Source organism: Pezoporus flaviventris, unplaced genomic scaffold (genome assembly GCF_033815535.1).
Source record: "Pezoporus flaviventris isolate CSIRO_AGI_PZ_B2104156 unplaced genomic scaffold, CSIRO_AGI_Pfla_v1 ptg000007l, whole genome shotgun sequence".
Taxonomy (NCBI): Eukaryota; Metazoa; Chordata; class Aves; order Psittaciformes; family Psittacidae; genus Pezoporus; species Pezoporus flaviventris.
Genome location: NW_026892555.1, coordinates 42,788,098 through 42,808,732, shown reverse-complemented (window position 1 = coordinate 42,808,732; position 20,635 = coordinate 42,788,098). Strand labels below are relative to the sequence as shown.

The 20,635-nt window shown below is 40.5% G+C and overlaps 1 protein-coding gene across 1 annotated transcript in view; it reads right to left on the bottom strand.

The window, feature by feature from the left end:
• Positions 1 to 20,161, bottom strand: part of LOC133266871 (ethanolaminephosphotransferase 1-like) — a 51,283-nt gene extending 31,122 nt beyond the window's left edge. Inside the window, exons 1-2 of the mRNA XM_061448557.1 lie at positions 20,078 to 20,161; positions 4,401 to 4,469 (exon numbers count right to left, since the gene is read on the bottom strand). Of these exons, the coding sequence (XP_061304541.1) occupies positions 4,401 to 4,469; positions 20,078 to 20,134 (126 nt within the window). The 5' untranslated portion in view covers positions 20,135 to 20,161. The remainder of the gene's footprint in view (positions 1 to 4,400; positions 4,470 to 20,077) is intronic.
• Between the last annotated feature and the right edge of the window lie 474 nt (positions 20,162 to 20,635).

The window sequence follows — 20,635 nt, the reverse complement described above, 5'->3', positions numbered from 1 at the left end:
TACATGAAAAAATTGCATATGAATTTGAATGCTTGGACTGACTATCCTGACTAGATCCTCTTTTTCTATTATAGAACAAGTAACAACATTCAGGGAAAAATGTGCAACTGATGTTGTACAGTGTAAACTTTCAAAACTCACATGAAAATTCCTGAATATTCTTCTTAGATATTTTCTTTAATAACATTGGGAAAAATAAGAAATCTGATTCACTTTCCTTATGAATAGGATTTTGTCACTAATTTTAAGATACTGTATGTCAGCTTTTATAGTATTTAAAATACATCATGGAATGCATAGAGCTGCAATTAAAAAAAATCATGTATCATTCTGAGCTTTCAAAAGCCCAATTCTAAATCCCTAAGAACAACTGACAGCAAGCATTCCCTGAAACTCCTTTAGGAGAACACCTGAGGAGGAATCCTTCACTGCACAGTCCCCTCTTCTTACAGTGACTGCACGCTCAGCATGCTGCAACAGCAGCACATCTCCTGATTTTGCTACCAGGAGATGCAGAAACCTTGTAAGATGGAGGCTTGGTACGAGTTGCCTGCTGTGGAATTTTTTCTGATGTCTATGACCTTACATGAAATAAGGACAGATACTCAAGGAATTATAGATCAGCCTCTTTTAAGCTAAAACCTAGATCAAAATAGTGCGTTTAAGACAACCTGTGGATGAACCTTTTACATGGATATACAGATGCCATCCATTATATTGTTTTAAAATGACTGATTTCTCCTGTATGATTCATAATAACTGTTGACTATTAAATAAAGTGGAGCAACATAAGTATCTGCTTTATAATTGGGCTCATCATTCTAAATAGTCACAATGCCATTATTAACTTATTACAGGAAATAATTTATGCTTTCACAGTGCAAACATGAAGAGGGTACTTTAACCCACTTTCTTGCTAACATCATGCATCTTAAGAAAGAAACCATCAAAGAATACTTACAATCCCTTTGGCTAGTAGACACACCATGAAAAACAGTTATGGGAGATCTATCCCCTGGAAAGCAGCCTCTCCTGCAGTTAAATCCCTAAGCACACTCTTTTGATCTTAATGAACCTAATCTGTCTGGGTATTTGGAAGGTATCTGGAAAATATTCCAGTTGCAGAATCCCTTTTGTTACATTTAATGCCCCTTATTCTTTTGGTTGGTATTACACTGCCATCACCCAATTTCACAATTCAAAAATTACAAGGTGTTAAAGACTAACTTTTACACCTGTTGGAAAAATAAATACAGCCTGAATTTACTAGTATCCTACAGAACAATATCTTGCAATCTTTATTATCTAATTAACACACAGTAGAAATCTAACACATCAATGCACTACATGATTAATACAACTGGAGATGCCTCTGGGGAAAATCACATCTGCTTTCCTGCAAAGTCATGTTAAAAAACTTTAAGTTCCACAAAATGCTCATTTCAGTTTTAATGGGTCCATGGCCATTCATGCTAAAAGCCTTAACACACAGAGCAAATGTTTAAATATATGACCTATTTGAATAATAAACGGTAAAGTACACATGTTTACGTAAAGCTCTGTTCAAACTTGAAATATTCCTTCACTAAGTCACTTGAGACCACTAAAACTCTATTCATGCCCAATTCTAGTGATAAAATCAAAGGTTATAAAGGCAAGAGAGGGGGAAGTAATTGACTTCAGTGAAGCTGGCACACACCTGTGTATCCCAGTGGGATTTCCTCCTTTTCCTCTCATTGTCCTGCATTAATGTGATTTCAAATGAATACAAATAGAGGAGGAATATTCAGTTTACGTAGCCAAGTAGTACTATCCATTGTGTGTCAGAAAGCACATGACTGTGCTTTATTATAAAATACAGATCTTCTAATTAAAGGCAAAAGGACAGAACATTGAATTAATTAAAGACAAAATACCTATAGTTGCAAAATCAGAACAGTTTTAAACAACACACAGAGAAAGTTAATTGTTACTCCGTAGTTTCCTACAGGTGTATAGTTTCATGCAATGTGGAAAAGCTGCCACAGACACGAGTATCTCAGAATACTTCAAGCCCATTATAGAATTCAGGCATTAAACATTACCTTTCACTTTCTGCTTCAGCATCAAATTCAACACATTTCTGAACTACATACATCCAAAAACCACACTGAAATTGACACAGACACATGATACAGTGCATAAGGATGTCCTTGGAAGAGGAAGGAAGGTCATGCTCAGGACTTTCAGGAAGATTCCTAACTTAAAGGCACAAACTCTTTGCTTTCCTAGCATCCCCACCACAGGTAAATGAGCTGGGTTATGATAACAAGTTTTCATTTCTTATTATGTCAAGATCCCAACTCATAAATTCCCATATCACGTCTAATGTCAGGCTCTTTTTAATTTCTCATAACATAGGAAATACATCTTACAATGAATGATAATGTCTCATTCATAGAAGACATACTTTCCAATGAATTCTGTTGCAGAACATAGACAAACTTGTGTTGCAAATAGGACTAAATTGACAGATGAAAGGCCAGACCTAAATCCGAAACCTCTGTTCTCATAGATTTGTTTGTTTGTTTGTTTGCCTGGCTCTGTGAAGTTTAGGTTGTTTTAATGCCTCTAGAATGTGGTAAAAATAGTCCCTGTGGAATGTTTATTTTCACCAGATTAGAAACTAAAAGCTAACTGATTCATATGTGCTCTCCCAGTTCTGATTTTTATCTCTAGGAGCAATCAAGATGACTCTACTGCAACCTCCAAACATACCGCTTTCCCCTCTGCAGCTGTGCTTTCCCAGTTCCTCTGCGTGACTCTGATTTTACCTGGCAGTATTTTTTATGTTAGAATGACTACTTCTACAAAAACTGAAAGCAATATAATTTCCCTCTAAATCCTTGTGATAATCACTGAGAATTATCGTGCAATGCTCTGGCACTAGAAGGCAAAGCAGAATGTTCATTGCTGTATCTTCAGGGTTCAAATCAAGCCAAATAACAAAGTACAGACAATACCCACTCCAGCCTTTGATTCTGTACTCAGATCTCTCAGCTTTTGAAATAGGTTTTCAGTCCTGTGCTCTGGTTTAGGTTCTCCTGCAGCAAGAAGTGAACAAAATCATGCTCACCTAAAATTTAAGGAGGATTAAAAAAATCTAAAGAGGTAGCATTCTAATAGGATCTATCACCTTATGCTGCATGGGTCAAGAATGTTGCTTTTCTTCTGGGAAAACCCTGCAACCATTTGAAGAACTTATCTCTAAAGGAAGTTTTTAGCTGATAATACTCTCCCTTGAATCTGATAGCAGATGAATACCCATGGATCTCCTAAATCAAAGCGAAAGCACACAGTACAACCTCTACTAACCTCCTGAGCCGGACTCCAGGATGCTGAGCAGGGTGTGGGGGGGTGTGGGGTATGCTTTTCTGCTTCATTGTTATCCTCAATACTATGATTGGAATGAAAACAGGGTCTTTTAGCTGAATTGCTGAATTCAGTTTCTCATCTTTCAATAGCTTTTTGCTCATACCTTGTGTGGGTTGTTTTTTAAATCTTGTTAGGTCATATACACACTTCCATGAAATTAACATTGAGGTTATGAGCGAGAGATTGGTTTTCCTGCTATATCAAGCATAAACGACACCTGAATTATAGAACCCAAGGACGGCAGATCCAACAGCACTCTGACCACATACATCCTTTTTGTTTGTATATAGCTTGTTTTCAAGTCTGCTGCACTTTAAAGATTTCCCCTAAGAAGGCAGATGCAGAAGTCATTGATTCCTTGGAGATCAATAAGTTCATATTTATTTCAGATAACGTTGTTGGTTTTGTGGTTTTTTGCCAACAACATCAAAACTTATTGTGAGCAGGTTCATTTTTAAAAACCGCATATGATAATGCATTCAAGAGATCGTTACGGTGATCATGGTAACCGCTCTCATTCTCAGCTTCTTAGAGAAATGCCTAGCTCCCCTGAGCTAGTACTCTTGGGAGAAAATGAGACAGTACTTGCATAAAATCATGTGCACAACACAGAGAGAAAGCCAGGCTGTTGTTAGGTGGCATATGCTGCACAAAAATAATTTGTACTCAGTAAACGCATCAATGTCTGCAAAGCTGTTTAGTGAAAGATGTAATAATGAAAGATGTAAAAAAGAAACAATTCCTTTTATACAGTGATCAGAAAAAAATTAACAAACCTTATTTTTGTAATAAAAAACCCACCTCAAAATCCAGACATACTCAAATACAGCTATATATCCCAAAACATGTTTCTTATATACAGATATCTTAATTTCAGCTTTACTGATCACTTTGCATTTTTAAATGAAAATACATGCCGTATTTAAAAAAGAATAAATAAAATCTGACATCATCATGTAATATTTCAATTAAAACAAAATTCTTACCTTAATAATTTTGTTCCAGATGGGCTGCATAATATACACAGATAAAGGATTTGTATCCACAGCATTGTACTGTGAGGAAAAAAGCAAACACGTCAAACAAAGCACTGAGCAACGCATGTTTTCCCATCACTTTATATCTTTCAGCATCTAAGAACAATCCCTCTGAGTGTGAGTGGTGTCCATTTATTTTACTCTGATGACTATTCATACAGCTTTAATTTAATTTAAAAGCACTGGCCTGATTTACAATTATCTTGATAGCAACTGCATGCACTAACACAAAGGTTTAGGCTTGTGAAATGGCAAACAGTTCTGTAGTCACATTTTACTTTTAAATTCTTAATCATTTTAAAAGTTATCCTATAAGACTCTGCATGTCTACCATATTTTGGATTTAATACCTTTATTTGCACTATTAGTAAAGCATAGTCTGAGCAGCAGTTCACTGCTAGTACTTGGAGTATATAGCGCATACAGAATATGGTCTTAAGCGGAATTTTTTCTCACAGAGATACATAGCTTCTGACATAGTAACACAGTTGCATTTGCCTTATGGTAATTAATGTAAGGTGATGTTATGATGAAAATAAGCTCTAAATTAGCATAGTTCATTACCACAGTAAAATTTACCTATTGGAGTGATGTGCAAAACATTACGTGTATTTGTAAATTCCAATGAGTACATGTCTGTTTCTTTTGCAGAAAGTATTTCAGAAATCCGAGCCCATCCCAAATTGCTGCTGTCTACTTTCTCCTCAGAGGATAGTATCAAGTTTTATCCTGCCTTAAGACTGCAGAACACAGAACAATCTGATAATACCACTCACAACAACTTTCTTAAGTCCACAGTGGAAGAAATTAGTCATCATTGGGGTAGTATATGTAATTCTTTTAGAAATACTTCGACTTTGAAAGTGCTTATATGGCTTATGTTGTTATATGCATATGACTCACATAAAGATTCAGATATATCTATACAGCATTGTCCAAATATCACCCATCAACAATGGGAAGAAGATAGAATAGAATTGCTAAACCACAATTTGTCAAAGCTGTTCACATGCAGAAGCGCTGATGACAGAAAGGCTTTCATGTCACTTAACTTCAGCTAACAGCTAATTGTTCTCTCTCTAGTTAATTTATTGGCCTCTCTTAGCCAATTACCCTCTGGATGAGATTGCACTCTGGAAGTACTTGTTTCAAGTCATTAGTTCTCAAAAGAGCTTAGACACTTGTCTTAAATTTAGGCATCTTTTAGATGACTAAAGTCTGGCAAGATTAACCTCAGTTTCAGTATCCCCATCTCCAAGCTTTTACACACACACACACTTAACCTGCACACATCTGAGCTAAGAGCTCTCAGTGGACAAGTGCAAGTGGGACAAAAGATGAACGCAGCATGCTTCAGGTTTTGAATGCACAGTCTATGACTTTTCATCTAATCTTTCTGAGGATATCAGGCTATGGAGTGCTTAAGAGCTCTTCCACACATTTCCTTTTTCCAGTTGCATACAAAGGATACATTTTAATTACTTTCTGGGCAAAACAAAGCATTTCCATAGTTGTTCTGTAATTTGTGGTTAAGTTTTAATCACAGATAATAAATGCATTATGCTTATAAAATTAATATAACACAGTTACATGTTCATATAACAACTGGTCAGACCAGGGAGACTAACTTTCAACATGGAATAAAAAGTACAGTTTAGTGAAATGTACATCACTTTTTTTTTTCTAAAACTACTGGAAATGTCACTTAGGTATGTCATTTTTATCTGCTTCTGCCACCCATATTATTTAAAACATGCGACAATTCTGTCATTGATGGGTTTTCTGCCAGAAATTCAGTGAATTCAGCCATACCTGGGTAAGGATGCATAAAGGTCAAAATATGTGACCTTCACTCCTCCTCCTGCTTTGGCTTTCTCCTTTTCCCCTCCATGCCAAGCCTTCAAAATCATGAATAAAATCACAAAGTCCTAGTTAAATAACAACAGTAAAACGATGCTTTCTACCCAAAATACTCACCAGATGTCCAGAACTATTACTTGTTCCCAGGAATTAAAAAAAGGAAAAACAATTTAATTTCTTTAAAATTATTTTCTTAAATAGGAAATATATGAGATTATATGGGGATTATTTAATTTCTGTGTTTTCTTAAATGGAAACTGCAAGAGATTATGCAGCTTTCCAACATATCTCTATATGAGACATGAACGTAAGACAGCCAGCTTTTTGTTTGCATGATCGTCTCCAAAGTCAAGCAACAAAAATTGAAACAGACATTATTAGAAAAAAAAAGTAGAATTACAGTGTCCTGGGTTCAGCAGTAGCAGTCATTTTTCTCCTCCTTGGTAGCTGGTGCAGTGCAGTGTTTTGACTTTCGGCCTGGGAACAGAGCTGATAACAATGACGTTTTGATCTGGCCAAGGACTTTGTGAGCCTCATGCTCTGCCAGGGAGGAGGGGAAGCCAGGAGGAAGCAGAGACAGGACACCTGACCCAAACTGACCAAAGAGGTATTCCATACCACAGCACGTCATGCCCAGGATGTAACGGGAGTTAGCTAGAAGGGCTGGTGGACGACGGGGTTGGAGGAGGTATCGGTCAGTGCTTGGTTGGGCTGGGGAGAGGCAAGTTATCGGTCGGTGGGTGCTGAGGTGTTGTATTCTCTTCCCTTGTTATTTCCTTTATCATTATTATTATTGGTGGTAGCAGCAGTGATTTGTGTTATACCTTAGTTACTAAACTGTTCTTATCTCAACCCGTGGAAGTTGCATTCTTTTCGATTCTCCTCTCCATCCCTCCGGGAGCAGGGGGAGGGAAAGAAGGGGGGGAGTGAGTGAATGAGTTGTCTGACTGGGTTTAAACCACGACATAGAGCCAGCTTCTGTCATTCATCTAAAGACATTTCAAGATCCATCACATTTCATCCTGTTCATTTCTATGTCTGTGGCTGAGCCGTGGTCCTCTGGGCAAGGAAAGAACATTCAGCAAATGCGCAGAAGAACGGAAATTTGCTCTTCTCTCATCAGTTATCTGTTGTAGCCAAACCAAAGGAAACACCCATGGAAAAAGCATACTGCTAGCTTTCTGCCACGGCAAAAATAAAACTTTAGAAATAGAATCTGCTATACAGTTTAATACTCTGCTTTGCTCTGCTCCCAAGAAGCTGCTAAACTCAAGGCCATGAAATCCTGGAGAGTTTAATGTTCACAGCTGCTCAGAAAATGAAATTACTGAGTAAAATGTTCACATTACGATCAATAGAGATGAATGTAAGAGTGCACTGAACCTGATGTTAAAGAAGTACTGCCATTTCCTGTTGCATAATTCTGTCCTTTTCAGGACACTTACAAAGTGGAGGATAAGCACATTGGAAATTCTTATGTTCAAGAATGATAGAAGTGTTAAGTACTCCCCAGCAAACACTTTCTCCACTAGAAAAGGGATCTTTATTGTCCTTATACAAAGAAGAATAACTTGAATTAAGCAGAAAGCTTCTGTGTAAATACCTTTTATAAGAAGTTGTAATACTTGGGAGGGAGGCGTGAAGGAATAGGAAAAATAGCATTAAACAACTCCATCTTACTTCCAAGTCTGAAAATGCTTCTGCTGTTTGTTTTGGTTGGGTGTTTTTTAATAGCTGATAACTCATTGAAAGCCATCTGCTTTCCCTCTCTGGATTACAGATATCTTCTAACAGAGCTAGAAATGAGAATACAGACACCAGATACATGTGCACAATACACATTGATTCAGGCAGCACACTTAAGATGTGTTTTTACTCTGTGTTCTTGCATCTTAATCTCCATCCAGGGAATCCAGCACAGCACCAAGTCTGTACTGGTCAGCTGCCTTAGAGGGAAGAGGATAGAGAATTAAGATGAAGAGGAGAAAAGGGGTATGAACAGTAAGAAAAGTAAAAGCAAGGAAATACAAGTAATTGAGAAAAACAAGAGAAAGAAAAATGACCCAAAACAAAGGTCAGAAGACAGACAACTGCTCTGGAGTGGCAGGGCAGAGCCAGCCCACCTGTGGGTCAAAAGCAATCCCAGTGACCAAGGTCTGCAGTGCTAAATACAAGATGAATGGTAACCTTCTGGCTCACATCCACACAGCTTAGAAATACCTCTCCTTATTGCAAACTGGTCACGTCCATACCTCATGGTATCTGATGGAGGGTGTTTGGGCCTCATTATCTGGCCCCACACACCTGAGAAAATATTAGCAGTGAGTACGTTTCAGTTCAAAGTATCTGAACCAATCTAGAGACTACACTGTAACCCAGCAAAATGGCAGTCACAAGGCATGCAAGTGAGCATTGTGCACATTCAAAAATCCAAATGCCCATGTTGGGCAAGAGCTGAAGGATGGAAAAAGTCAAAAAATGGTGCATAATACCTCCAGAATGGGCCATTTCCAAAACAAAACCTACTATTGTCTTGGAGAGACCTTTGGAACAGAAAGAACCAGGGAGTGAGCTAACCATTAATCAGAGCAGCCAGCTGGATGGACCTCCACTGGGGTTCCTGGCCCTCACCAGCCTTGCACTGTAGAGGTATCACAATAATAATATTTTGGAATGACTACCACGAAGAGGAGGATACAAAGCATACCTGCACAAACTTCAGAGTCAGCAGACAAAACAAGTTGCAAGAAATGTAGTTGCCTTAACTGCTGGGAAATAGTTAATTCAACTCAGGCTGCTCCTTACTCTAACAGACTATTCCTTCCTTGTACTCAAATTATCTTGTTTCAGGTAGCACCATACTGTGTCATACAGTCTATACATTCAGAGATACAGAGTAAAACGGTTGTGCATCATTTGCATTTGAATTGTTGTCATTCAAATGACTTCGTAGGTTTTAATTCTGTATTAGTAGCAACAAATTTGCAGCACTTCAAATTCCTGCCCCAAAATCAGCAGATTTTCACTGAATTCATGAACTAGCACATGATTTATTATCTCCATTGTATAGGCTGGAAAACTGAGGCACAGAAGGGCTGTGATTCACCCTAAGAGTATATAGCAAAGGAGACAGCCCATTAGTGTTAAAGGTGTCACCTTTATATAGATAATTTAAGTATAAGCATTACCAGTTTATTCAAAGAAAGTCTGCCCATATTGGCTCAACTTTATAATTGAGTTCACTTTTACAAGAGGAAATAAAGAAGACTATTAAAAATGTAAAAGCTGAAAAGTTTCTTTCACAGATAAATTGTTTTAAATAGCTATATACTAGCTAGTAATCATGGTTTAGGTTGGAGGATGTTGAATATATGGTTCTGTGATACCTCAAGTATTACATGTGAAGTTACATGCCTGGTACAAAAGAATACATTAGCTGTTCCTACATGGAAAACATGAGCACCATCTAACGACGACATAAGGACTTGGATGAAGACCAGGAACATTGTGATAACCTGCCCTTTTCCACAAGCAAACTCTGCCAGGTCAGGAACAGGTATGGAAAAGCCATAGCTGTAGCTACGTGCTGATGTTCTAACAACTCAGTGGTCCTGCAGGCGTGGGGAACCTCATCTTAAGTCAAATGTTCATTGTATTTACATTACCCATGAGAAAAAGAATCCTCTCCATTAGTAAGCAACACCTGGCAAAAGAGCAAATGATGAGAAAAGGTGGGAACATGTAAAGAGGTTACTACAAGATAATCAAGTGTTTGCCTTGCAATGCATCATGGAAGATGTACCTGTGCATGTCATTACCTCACGATAGATATTTGATGAATTGAGGTAACCTCTGCCTAAATGGAGAAGATTAAGGTACTTCATACTTCCAGAGGGGGAAGCACCAAAATGAGAGGAGCTAAAATGCAGTAAGTTTCCTTCCCCATCTTATTCCACATAAATTATCACTCTAAAACCAGTTCAAAGTGCTATCAAACTTTTAAAGTGCTATATCAAAGTTTTAAAAGACCTTTGAGCCTGCAGTCATTCACATCTGTTCAAAATGAATGAAAATGGGAGGGGGAAAACAAATCATTCTCTTCTCCTGTTAAATTAACTTTTCATGAAAATAAATGAAGGCAGCCTAAACTAGCTGAGAATCAATACATCGAATCAAAACAGGCCTTTAAGCAAGTGATCTATTGAAAATAGTACCTCTGCAGAGTGGTTTTCCACAGTGTTTGCATGATGGCACATATCCACAATGCCACCTGGACATCTACGGGTCATTTCTCCAGCACATTTAAACATGAGCTTCTTGTCATTTGGCCTACACTTATACACAGGGACCTACATCATGGATGGAAAATTTTGAGGGATCTGCTGTTGGAAAGGGTTTGAAAAATTGATGTTCCATAGCATATATTTGAAACAAATGATGAGGTTTTACCACCTACCATGTATGACCTAGCTATCGCTCTGAGGGCCCCTTCTTTGGGTGCCCTCCTGGGTGCTGAGGGCAGCGACAGCATCCCAGCCCTGGCTCCTTGGAGCTTTCAACTAAGCCTCTACCAGTGGGGCAGGATGGGCTGCTAGGCCCAACCCTGCCGCCCCAGGGCCCCCACCTCCCCCAGCCAGCATGGCACGCTGACAGCTACCAATACCTTCATACAGCTTCTTTTTATCACACCTCCTCTCTGATTATGAAATTTCACAATACCTGTGTTCTGTGACAGACAAGGGGAGAGGAGAAATGACAATGGAGGAACACTTTCTTTGGCATTAGACAAGGGGTTTTGTGGCTTTGAAGGCTGCAAAATGACCCTCCCAATCCAGGACATGAACCAGTCACCATTTAAAAGAGCTCAGTGGGAAATCTCCCTTCTCCAAATTATTCCATACTTATGCAGCATGAATTTCCCTTCTGTGATATCTCACGCTTCTGGAACCACACAAAAATTAAAGAGAATACTGAAATACTGACACATATGGTCATTATTATCCACCCATCTTTCAGATTCCTAAAATACATTAAACGTGTAGGGTTTAATTGTATATTACATATATTTTTACAGGTTTGTAGGTGTTATGGGACACAGTCTGGGGTTTTAGCAAAAGCATCACAAAGGGGAGGAAGAGAAGTATTCTGTAAACAACAGAGCTACACAATACAGGATGCCAAATGAATTCCAAATGTTCAGCAGTTTAGAAGTACTGATGTATTCCAAAGCACAGTCCTGTTATTTCTAATAATAAATTTACTTTCTGCTATATCATCATTTAGTTAATTATTCATAAACAATGGCTTGGATTTTGTATCTCCTATTGCTTAAATAGTTTGGACTACCCTTCCTTCCCCCCATCCACATACATATCTGTATTATGTCACCAGTACCTAAATACAGGAGTCATAAGACCCTAAACCATCTAGTTCTGAAGCATATGAGTAGAAACTAAAGAACAGGGTTTGTAATTTAGCCTGGAAAAGAGTAGGTGGTGGGGGACACGTAACTGCACGCTCAGATGAAAATGCATGTTTCTTTTTGGGGGTCTGAGGTTGTTGGACTCTATTATCCAGTGGCTGCAATGTCTGTACTAGGGCTGGATGTGGCTGCAGTGCGGGAAGAGGATACCTGAGCTGAGTTCCTGAGGAGTTTTCTCCCCTCTGTCTTTGCCCCCTGCATTCCATCAGCCTGTCCATACTTACGGCCAGGAAAAATGGTTAAATTTTCCTTCCATCATAAACTATCCCTAATAAAATACTCAAATCCCAATGTCATGGTTTGGGTGACAATTCCAGCTGGTATTACTAAGGCATCAGGAAGCTGGTATTATGTAAACTGCTCTTGGTGATGCTTCTTTGTAAACACGTACTTATCAATCAGACCTCTACACTTTCAGGAATCTTGACACATGTATTGGGTCACACGCCGCATCCCGTCACTTAATGAAGGTATCTATGAACCCATGTTCATGAGGTCACAGGGCACATGGAGTTGTGGATCAGGATAGGCTGCTCTTAGGGAGTCATGCCTGATAGTGGCGCATCCTCTTGCTCACAGAGCAATATAGTCACCTCAAGATCACATTCATGGGTTATGATCACAGGATAATTCAGGTCAGAAAGGACCTCAGCAAGTCTCTAGTCCTACCTCCTTCTCAAAGTAGGCTCAGCCAGGAGCTCAAACCAGGTGCTCGGTGCTTTATCCAGTTGGGCCTTGAAAAGCTCCAAGGACAGGACTGCACAACCTCCCTAAGACACTTGTGTGACTGCCTCCATAGTGACTTTCCTCCATAGGAAAATTTTCTCATTATACCCAGCACGATGATGTCTTGCTTCAGCTTGTGCCTGTTTTCTGTTGTCTTCCCACCATGCACTGTTATAAATAGCCTGGCTCCATCCTCTGAAGGACTTCCCCATAGATACTTGGGGCTGCTGCTAGGTGCTAGGTGAAGAAGTTCATCCCCCAGCCAAACAAGCCCCAGTTCCTCAGCCTCTCCTCATAGGGCAAATATCCCAACTCCAGCTACCCTTGTGGTCTCAACTGAACTTGCTCCATTTTGTTGAGGTGTCTTTTGTACTGGGGACCCAAAACTAGACACAGGGTTCTAGATATGACCTAGTAAAGGAGGATAGTTACTTCCCCCTTACCTGATGTGATGTGCTACTGTTAATACAACCCAGGATGCTGTTGAACTTCTTTGCTGCCAGGGCACAGTAAGGGCTCATGTTTGGCTTCCTGCCTACTACAATCCCATCTGCCAGTAGTAAAGAGCTGATGGATTGCAGATCTGCTAACTAGCTATGCTTGAAATGTGGGATGAGAGACATCAGATCCACAGTACAACTGAGGGAGAAGCACATTTTGGGGCAAGAAGTCATAATGTGCTGACCTCAGCACTGAGGTTCTTGCTCACTATGTGAGACTAGATAGATCTGATTTTTCACTAACAGGACTGTAAGCACCCAGACCAGGAGGAGATGATAACATTGGAAGTCAGCAGCCATTTTCCGTCAACAGTAGTTATATTAAGGATGCTGACTAATTTGCCTTCAGGAAAAGGCTTAGTTTAGTGGGACACATTCAAACACTTAACAATGAAGCCAAAATGCGGAAAAGAACACAGAAATATAATTAAATATTGAGCAAGGGATAACGGAAGACAGGTGCACATTTGTTGCTATAAGGGACAAAGGCTGCCCCAGGCTGGCAAGTGTATGAATCCTGCTAAAAAACAAAAACCTGCACACTCTTAAAAAACTGCACAACATTATCCTAAACCATCTATATTCAAAGAAGCTCTAACATGGCAAGGAAGTTGATTTCTATGTATTTTTTGTGTAGACTAGTCTTCTGTGGTTGGTAAAAGGAGATGACAGCAAGCTTCTGTGCTACATCTATATGTGTGCCTGTATAAACATGTGGTTTTTTTGAGGTGCTAACAGCCCTTTAAAGATCAAACAGTAGACCAAATTCCCATGCAGCTAGAGGTCTGCCAGAGCATGTACCTAAAGCTCTGGGGAACCCAGAGAAACTGCTCTAGGCCCAAAGGGGCAGACAGATAAAATGTGGCTTGAAGTTCTCATGAAGGATGCTAAACAGGGGTTCTGTACCACATATACTGAACAATTGTATTCTAGGATCCTCACGCACTAGAGAGAAGGTATTTCACAGGAAGATGCAGAACCCCAATTCTTTCCTCTCCAAAACAATGCTTGTAAGATTTGTTCCCCTAGATTTATAACAAATAAACCACATCCAAATCACAGATACATCTTTGCAATCAGTCTTCTATTAAAACACAGATGAATAAACAAAATTACATGTATATTAAGATGTACATATCTACATGCGTATCCTACATGTAAAAATCCAATTAGAACTTTGGAATATGAACATCTCTTGATAAAGCAATAAAACGAAATCGTGTGGTTGATGTTTGTACATTTATGAGACTCAACAAGGCATACAACTCCTGATATTCAGCATATTTGTCCCCAAAGTGATCTAATGAACCTTTGAAAATTCATGAGCATAATGTGGCACTCAAAACCACACACAATTACGCCATCACTGGGAAAAAAGTCCTGCAGCAAGTAATATCAAATGCAGCATCTCTGTGATGTGATTTCATTATGTTTTTGGCTCATCAGCATTAGCATATGTAACGTATAAGGAAAATGATTACAGAGCTTTTGAAATGCTACATTATGTCAGCTACCATTACAACAGATTGAGGAATACAAAATAGTGTGTGCATGAAGATGGTCTTTCAGAATTTTGCAGTTCACTTGGCCCCCGACCCTTTCACAAATGAATACAGTGACAGAAAACATAAGGGTAATGAATGATTTGGTTTATTTTGCATATTATTCAACAACTTTTAATTATAAGCCCAGTCTTCCAATCCACCAAAGTAAGACAAAGAAGACTGGAAGAATTTATTTGTAGAACAGTGGGTTGTTGACTTACCAGTTCTATGGAAGGTGGAAAATGTTAGTTATCACTGCCTAAGATATTCAGGGGCTTTATTAAACTCGGGTGGTTTGAAACAAATAACTACAGCAGATAAAATCTATTATAGCAGCTTTTACATAATATTTGGAATTAAAAAATATGAAAAAATAAAAATATCACCTGCAAATATACTATAATAAATGTTATATATAATATATAAAATTGTTCTTTTGCAATCATGAACAGTATTAAGCGCTTCCTTAGAAGCTCCAGATAAATACGCAAATGAAAGTCTCCTGTCATAAATTTTCAAAATCATGTCAAATCCTTATGCTACTGCTATCAAAAGAAAAATTCCCATTCAATCAATGTGAGCAGAACCTGTTATGTATCTATATTTCATAGTTATACAGGTAGCCTTGGAAATACATAAAGACTTAGCAGAAAACCAGCCTTGTATCTGGAATGATCCTGAACTTCTAGAAAGTAGTTCACTGGATTATAGAATCATAGAATCATACTCAACACACTTCGCTTTTTCGGTACGAGCCAGTATGAGAGAAACAATTGAGCCTTGAAATGTGATCTTCATATGTCTGATCTTGTTTCTCCAGCCTACAAAAATGAGAGCTGGCAGGTAACTTGAGAGGTCTTCTAGTCCAGCACATTCACCTAAGGCAGCATCACGTTCAGCATGCATTCAGGAAGCAGATCAAGTTACCATGAGGTAATGAGCCAGTTGTTTGAGACAAACGACCATATCAGCACATGAAAATAGAACACATTGCCCAAAACCTTGCTAAAAAAAAGGTGTAAGCAACTGCTTATTAATACTTAACACTAGACTGTAAATCCTCCATCAGAGAAATCAAACCATTTCATAAGACTGGTAAAACTATTGCACAATCCCCCTTAGTACCTGTTTCAGTAATCCTTATCAACACAAGAATGATGTAGCACCTGCCTTAAATTTCTCTTTGCACAGCCAAAACTTACATATTGTTTTGGTTTGGGTTGTTTGTTTGTTTTAAGGGCATGCATGAAGACCAACTGGCTGTTTGTTAGGCTCTTACTCCCACGGTACTCAGACTGTTTCTCACAGCTCATCGTTTCTAAGCCTCTTAATATTCCTGATGCCATGCTGTGGATTATAAACTGTGTGACAAAACAAGCAGGACACATTATTTCAGCTGATACCTGAACAGTATGTCAGGCATAGGAGCATATGTAACCCTTTGACATATATATAACACTTCACACTTAAGAGCTTTCTTCTGTTTAATCTAACAGCCATAACACTGCTGATGCTCTGATCCCTAAGGATCTTTTTTTTGCAGTCATTGCCTCTTATTTTATGCTCAAAATGTTGGTTTTCTTTCCCCTCTGCATTGTACCTTGTTTACTGAATTTCTTTGTATCAATTTCTGGCCATTATGTCCCTTTTTCAAGAACATTTTGAATCATAACCCTATTCTTCAAAGTGTTTTAGCATCAGGTAATGTCATCTTACTTTCTTTTACCTACTTATGAAACAGTGGGACAATATCAGAAGTCCCACTGACATGAAACCACATATACCTCATTTACTGGCCCCCCATTCTCTGCAGAGAGTTACCCTCTAAATAACGGCTTAGAGGATAGAAAAAGTGTGAACATACAAAGATGAAAATGTGGAAACTTGTATTTTAATTTTTAATGCTATCTCTGATATTTTAAATCATATTTTCCAAGGCCTATTCTTTCTATTCTTTGAGGCAAACCTCTGTAGTTTATCCTTAGATCTCTTTCATTCTGAAGGAGGATAAGGTGTCAGAGTTTACTGGCTTGGAAAATCTGTGTGTAGGTGCTGTAGAAGAGTTGATTCAAGGCAGATTTGCAAGGGAAATTCTAAGATCACAGTGATAAGAAGAGGCAATGGCACCAAGAGTTCACCATTAACATTACTGCATTCTGGTGAGGAGGACAAAAATAAAGAACCAAATTTTGCTTTTATTTGTACTCATCAACTGGCTGTCACGGAACTGCTTGTTTCCAACAGAAACCCAAAGCAGCTGTGAATCTCCATGAGTGCTCCTCTAGAACTGCAAAATGCTGATAACAGGAATATAAAAGCAGGAACATGAACTAAGCCCTACAACTGCAGTTGGTTGCAGCTTTTCAGCTGTGTCACTCCAGATCCTAGGGAATAGCACAGTGCCCAAGTATCAGATGCTTCTGCTCTAGAGTTGCACATCACCTGAGCATGCAACTGTCCTGAAATCAGTACCTGCTCACCTGCCTCATGGGCAAAAAGGCAGCAGAATTACCACAGGAGCAATACCCAGGGCTGCATCTGAACTGTCTCATCGTCACATCTCCACCTGTTCTCAGTGCATTTTTGAGCAGAAAAAAAGAAAACTGAATCCCCATTAACATGCAGAACAAATGGGAATAGATTTGTATAGTGAAATAGCTAGTCATAAGGGTCCAGCATCCATCCTAGAAGGATTTCAGAAGGTTTTACAGTTAACTGCTTCCAGTATGATACCATGGACTAAATGCATTGGGTGTACTTTTGTGTTCTTAGTACATCTATTTTAGGTTCATTCAAACACACTATTTTTTGTGCTCTGGAGCCACTCTGTGATGTAAACTAGAGCTTGGTAATTGGGGAAAACTTGCTTCAAAAGCCTGACATACCATGGACTAAAGGGTGCTGAAGTCTTTGCATTCGTTAGGTCTGCCATTTCCTTTGCAAAGAACTGCTGGGTTTGTTGCCAAGGCCCTCCTCCAGCTGCAAACAGGAGATAGACAGTGCCTGAGACATACAATTGCAGCATTCATGGCAGAGAAATGAGTTCAGCTATGTGAAAATTTGAAAGTGGAACAGTGTTTTTTTAATTTATTAAATTTACCTTTATGAAAGGAGATGATTACACAAATTATTTTTTTAAGCTATGTCATGATTAGCTCCCGGATCAGCTCAGCAGATAAATTGTATTAAGTATGGAGCATATTAAGCCACTGATAATGTTGCAATGTAATGCACAATGGAGAGGTGGATGCCCCTACCTATTTTCCAAGGGATGCTTTAGGTCTGTTTTAGCTCAATACTCAACATGTGCCTAATAAAGCCTTTCAGAGATTATCTAGCTCTTCACAAAGTGAGCCTATGTGCCCCTCCACAGTACTCTAGAGTTGGGTCCATCAGGAAACACACAATAGAGATAGCCAGGTGATTGTAAAGAGGTAACCCATGTCTGCTACGCACAGTAACTTGAGTTTAGCACCAGTCCTGTTGAGGAGGCAGCAAAGGCAGCAGCAATCTCCTCAGAGGAGCTGGGAAGCTGGAAAAGCAGGATGAGGTGAGGCCCTAGGCTTGATAAGGAGAATGGAGGAGATGGCAGCCAGAGGGCAATGAGGTTGAAGAGCATGTCTCAGGCCTGAGAGGTGGTAAGAACAAAGCTGTGGTTGTGGTAGCAGCCCTAGGCATGGGAGGGTGAGGTGAGGAGGTGGGAAAGAAGATTGTGGCAGTAAGTAGTGTCTCCTTGCCTCTCCTTGCTACACTCCTTTTCCATCTTGGTGGACTTTGACCCATCGTGAGGAGCACTTCGGGAATGGGCATTGCTGCAGTGTCCCCCTGTAGCCTGGAGCACCAGGAAGACTGTGCAGATACCCCACCAGCTCAGCAGCACTGACTTCATGCAGCTATACCTCTCTGGGTGTAACCTGTGTCATTTGGATTTATTTATTTATTTCCAAGATGTCCCACTCCTGATTCAGCTCAGATAACAGAGAGCTGACTATTTGATTTCACCTTCTAGCACCTGTACTTACCACAGTTTACCATAGGTGAACAGATACTTCTCCAGTGTGATGTCCATTTCCTACAGTTAAAAAAACTACCTAGCATATTTTATGGCCTTTGCATTGCTCCCAAGAAAGGAAAGTAATTTCAATATACTCAAGTAAAACGTTTTGATATGTGATTCTCTCTCTCAGTTGCCCTGTAATCCCTAAGTACCACACAGTGATTACAAGTTTTAAAAAAATGTTTTGATTCTTCCCCATCTGCACTTATTTGCAGCTACTTTCATTCAAGTGATAAGGAAGAATGTGATACAAGCGTTCCTTGTATTTGTACTACAACACGAATATTTTAGGAATGTTACTTAAATAATAATATCTGTTTATGCTAAAAATAGCTTTTTATTTTTCCTCTGGTGATCTCAGTCTAGACTGTGGCTCCGGTGTTCAAGCACAGGCCTGTGTAACTTAGGCCTAGTGGCCAAATGCAGCTTGCAGCATGTTTTATCCCACCGTCACTGGAGAAACACAAACAGGTTGGTACATTTTAACTACCTGCTCTGCATAACAAGTTCCTAACAAGTAACCTGGTGGAGGCTCCTGAAGCCACAGTGACTTCAGCACCATTCACGCTGCAGTGAGCAGGCATAACTGCTGGCCGGGGGAAGGGAAACACTTGATAGGAGCTGGGAGAAGCTGAGAGCTCTGGTTGGAGGCCAGGTTGGGAGGGTGCATGGCAAAGGCAAGAACCATGGGGAGCACGAGGCAGGAGCTGCTTTAGGAAACTGAACATAAGGGAAGCTGGCATGCCCCCGTGCTTTTAACATGAAGTGAGGTAAGAGTTGTGTGAACAGAGTAGCATGGCCCATCTCAGACACCTGTAATGTCCTGGGAACAAAACCCAGGTATCTCCTAAATCTGCAACATAACGTTGGTAAATAAAAATACCAAATGATCCACCCATTCATTTGGATTCTGCAGGCTTGTTATTTGCAAACATGAGGTTTAGTTCAAATTATTTAAAGTAAGCTTATTTTTTTGCTTTCTTATGTATTTCTCAAAGCCAAAACATTCCTGTGTATGAAGAATTTGCACACAGCCAGACAAGCACCAGCAAAGCAGGCTTTCTTACAGAAACACTGTATTACTCCCAACCCACGGTTTTTAAAAACGTACCAGGCTTTCAAACATTTTGCTACTCACTTAAACCCTTAAGTTTGTTTCCACAGAGACCTGCCGCTTCCCAAATACCCAGCGCCTACTCACTTGGTCACTTGGGTCTGAGCAAGACCCCAGCCAGGTCAGAGACACGACGGGTTCACAGAGGTACCCTCCACAGGCATAGGGATGGCCGGGCCGCACGCAGAGCGGAGCGGAGCAGGGCAGAGCTGGGATGGGCATTCAGCCGCGGCAGAGCGGAGCCCTCCAGAGCTCAGACACGCCAAAGCGGGAGGACCAGCCGCCGCGCCCGCACGCCGCTACCCGCGTCCGACCCGTCCCGATCCCGGGGTCCGGCCGTTACCTTGTACTGGCGGAAGCCATCCAGCTGCCGGCCGCTGACATACCGCCACCGCCACATCGCCCCGCTGTGCTCCGCGCCGCGCCGGGAGGGACGGGAGGCGGCGGGGCCGGGCCGGGGGCGGGTCCCCGGCCGCGCCCCTCGGGCTGGGGCCTGCCTCCGGTGCCGCCACCCCCGTCCAGGCACGGAGCGGTGCAGTACAGTACGAGGGCTGGGTGCCCGCTGGCGGTGGGCGATGCCCTGTGGCTCCCGGGGGACACGACACTTCCCCGCAGCCCTAGTACGTCCCTCCGGCCCCGGTGCCAGCGTGCCATTAGCCCCCTTTAATTGCCTCACGGTACTCGGTGCTGCGAACAGTCTGCAGCAGCGGCCGTGGTCACAGCGAGCCGCGACACGAGTAACGTAGCTGGTTAAAGGTGTATTAAAGATGCCATGTTTATATTATGTGCAAAGATGTGCCTGTGAGGACAGCACACAAAACGCTGAATTATAGATTCATAGAATGCCAGGCTGGAAGGGACCACTAGGACAATCTGGTCCCGCTTTTCCAGGTAAGGCATG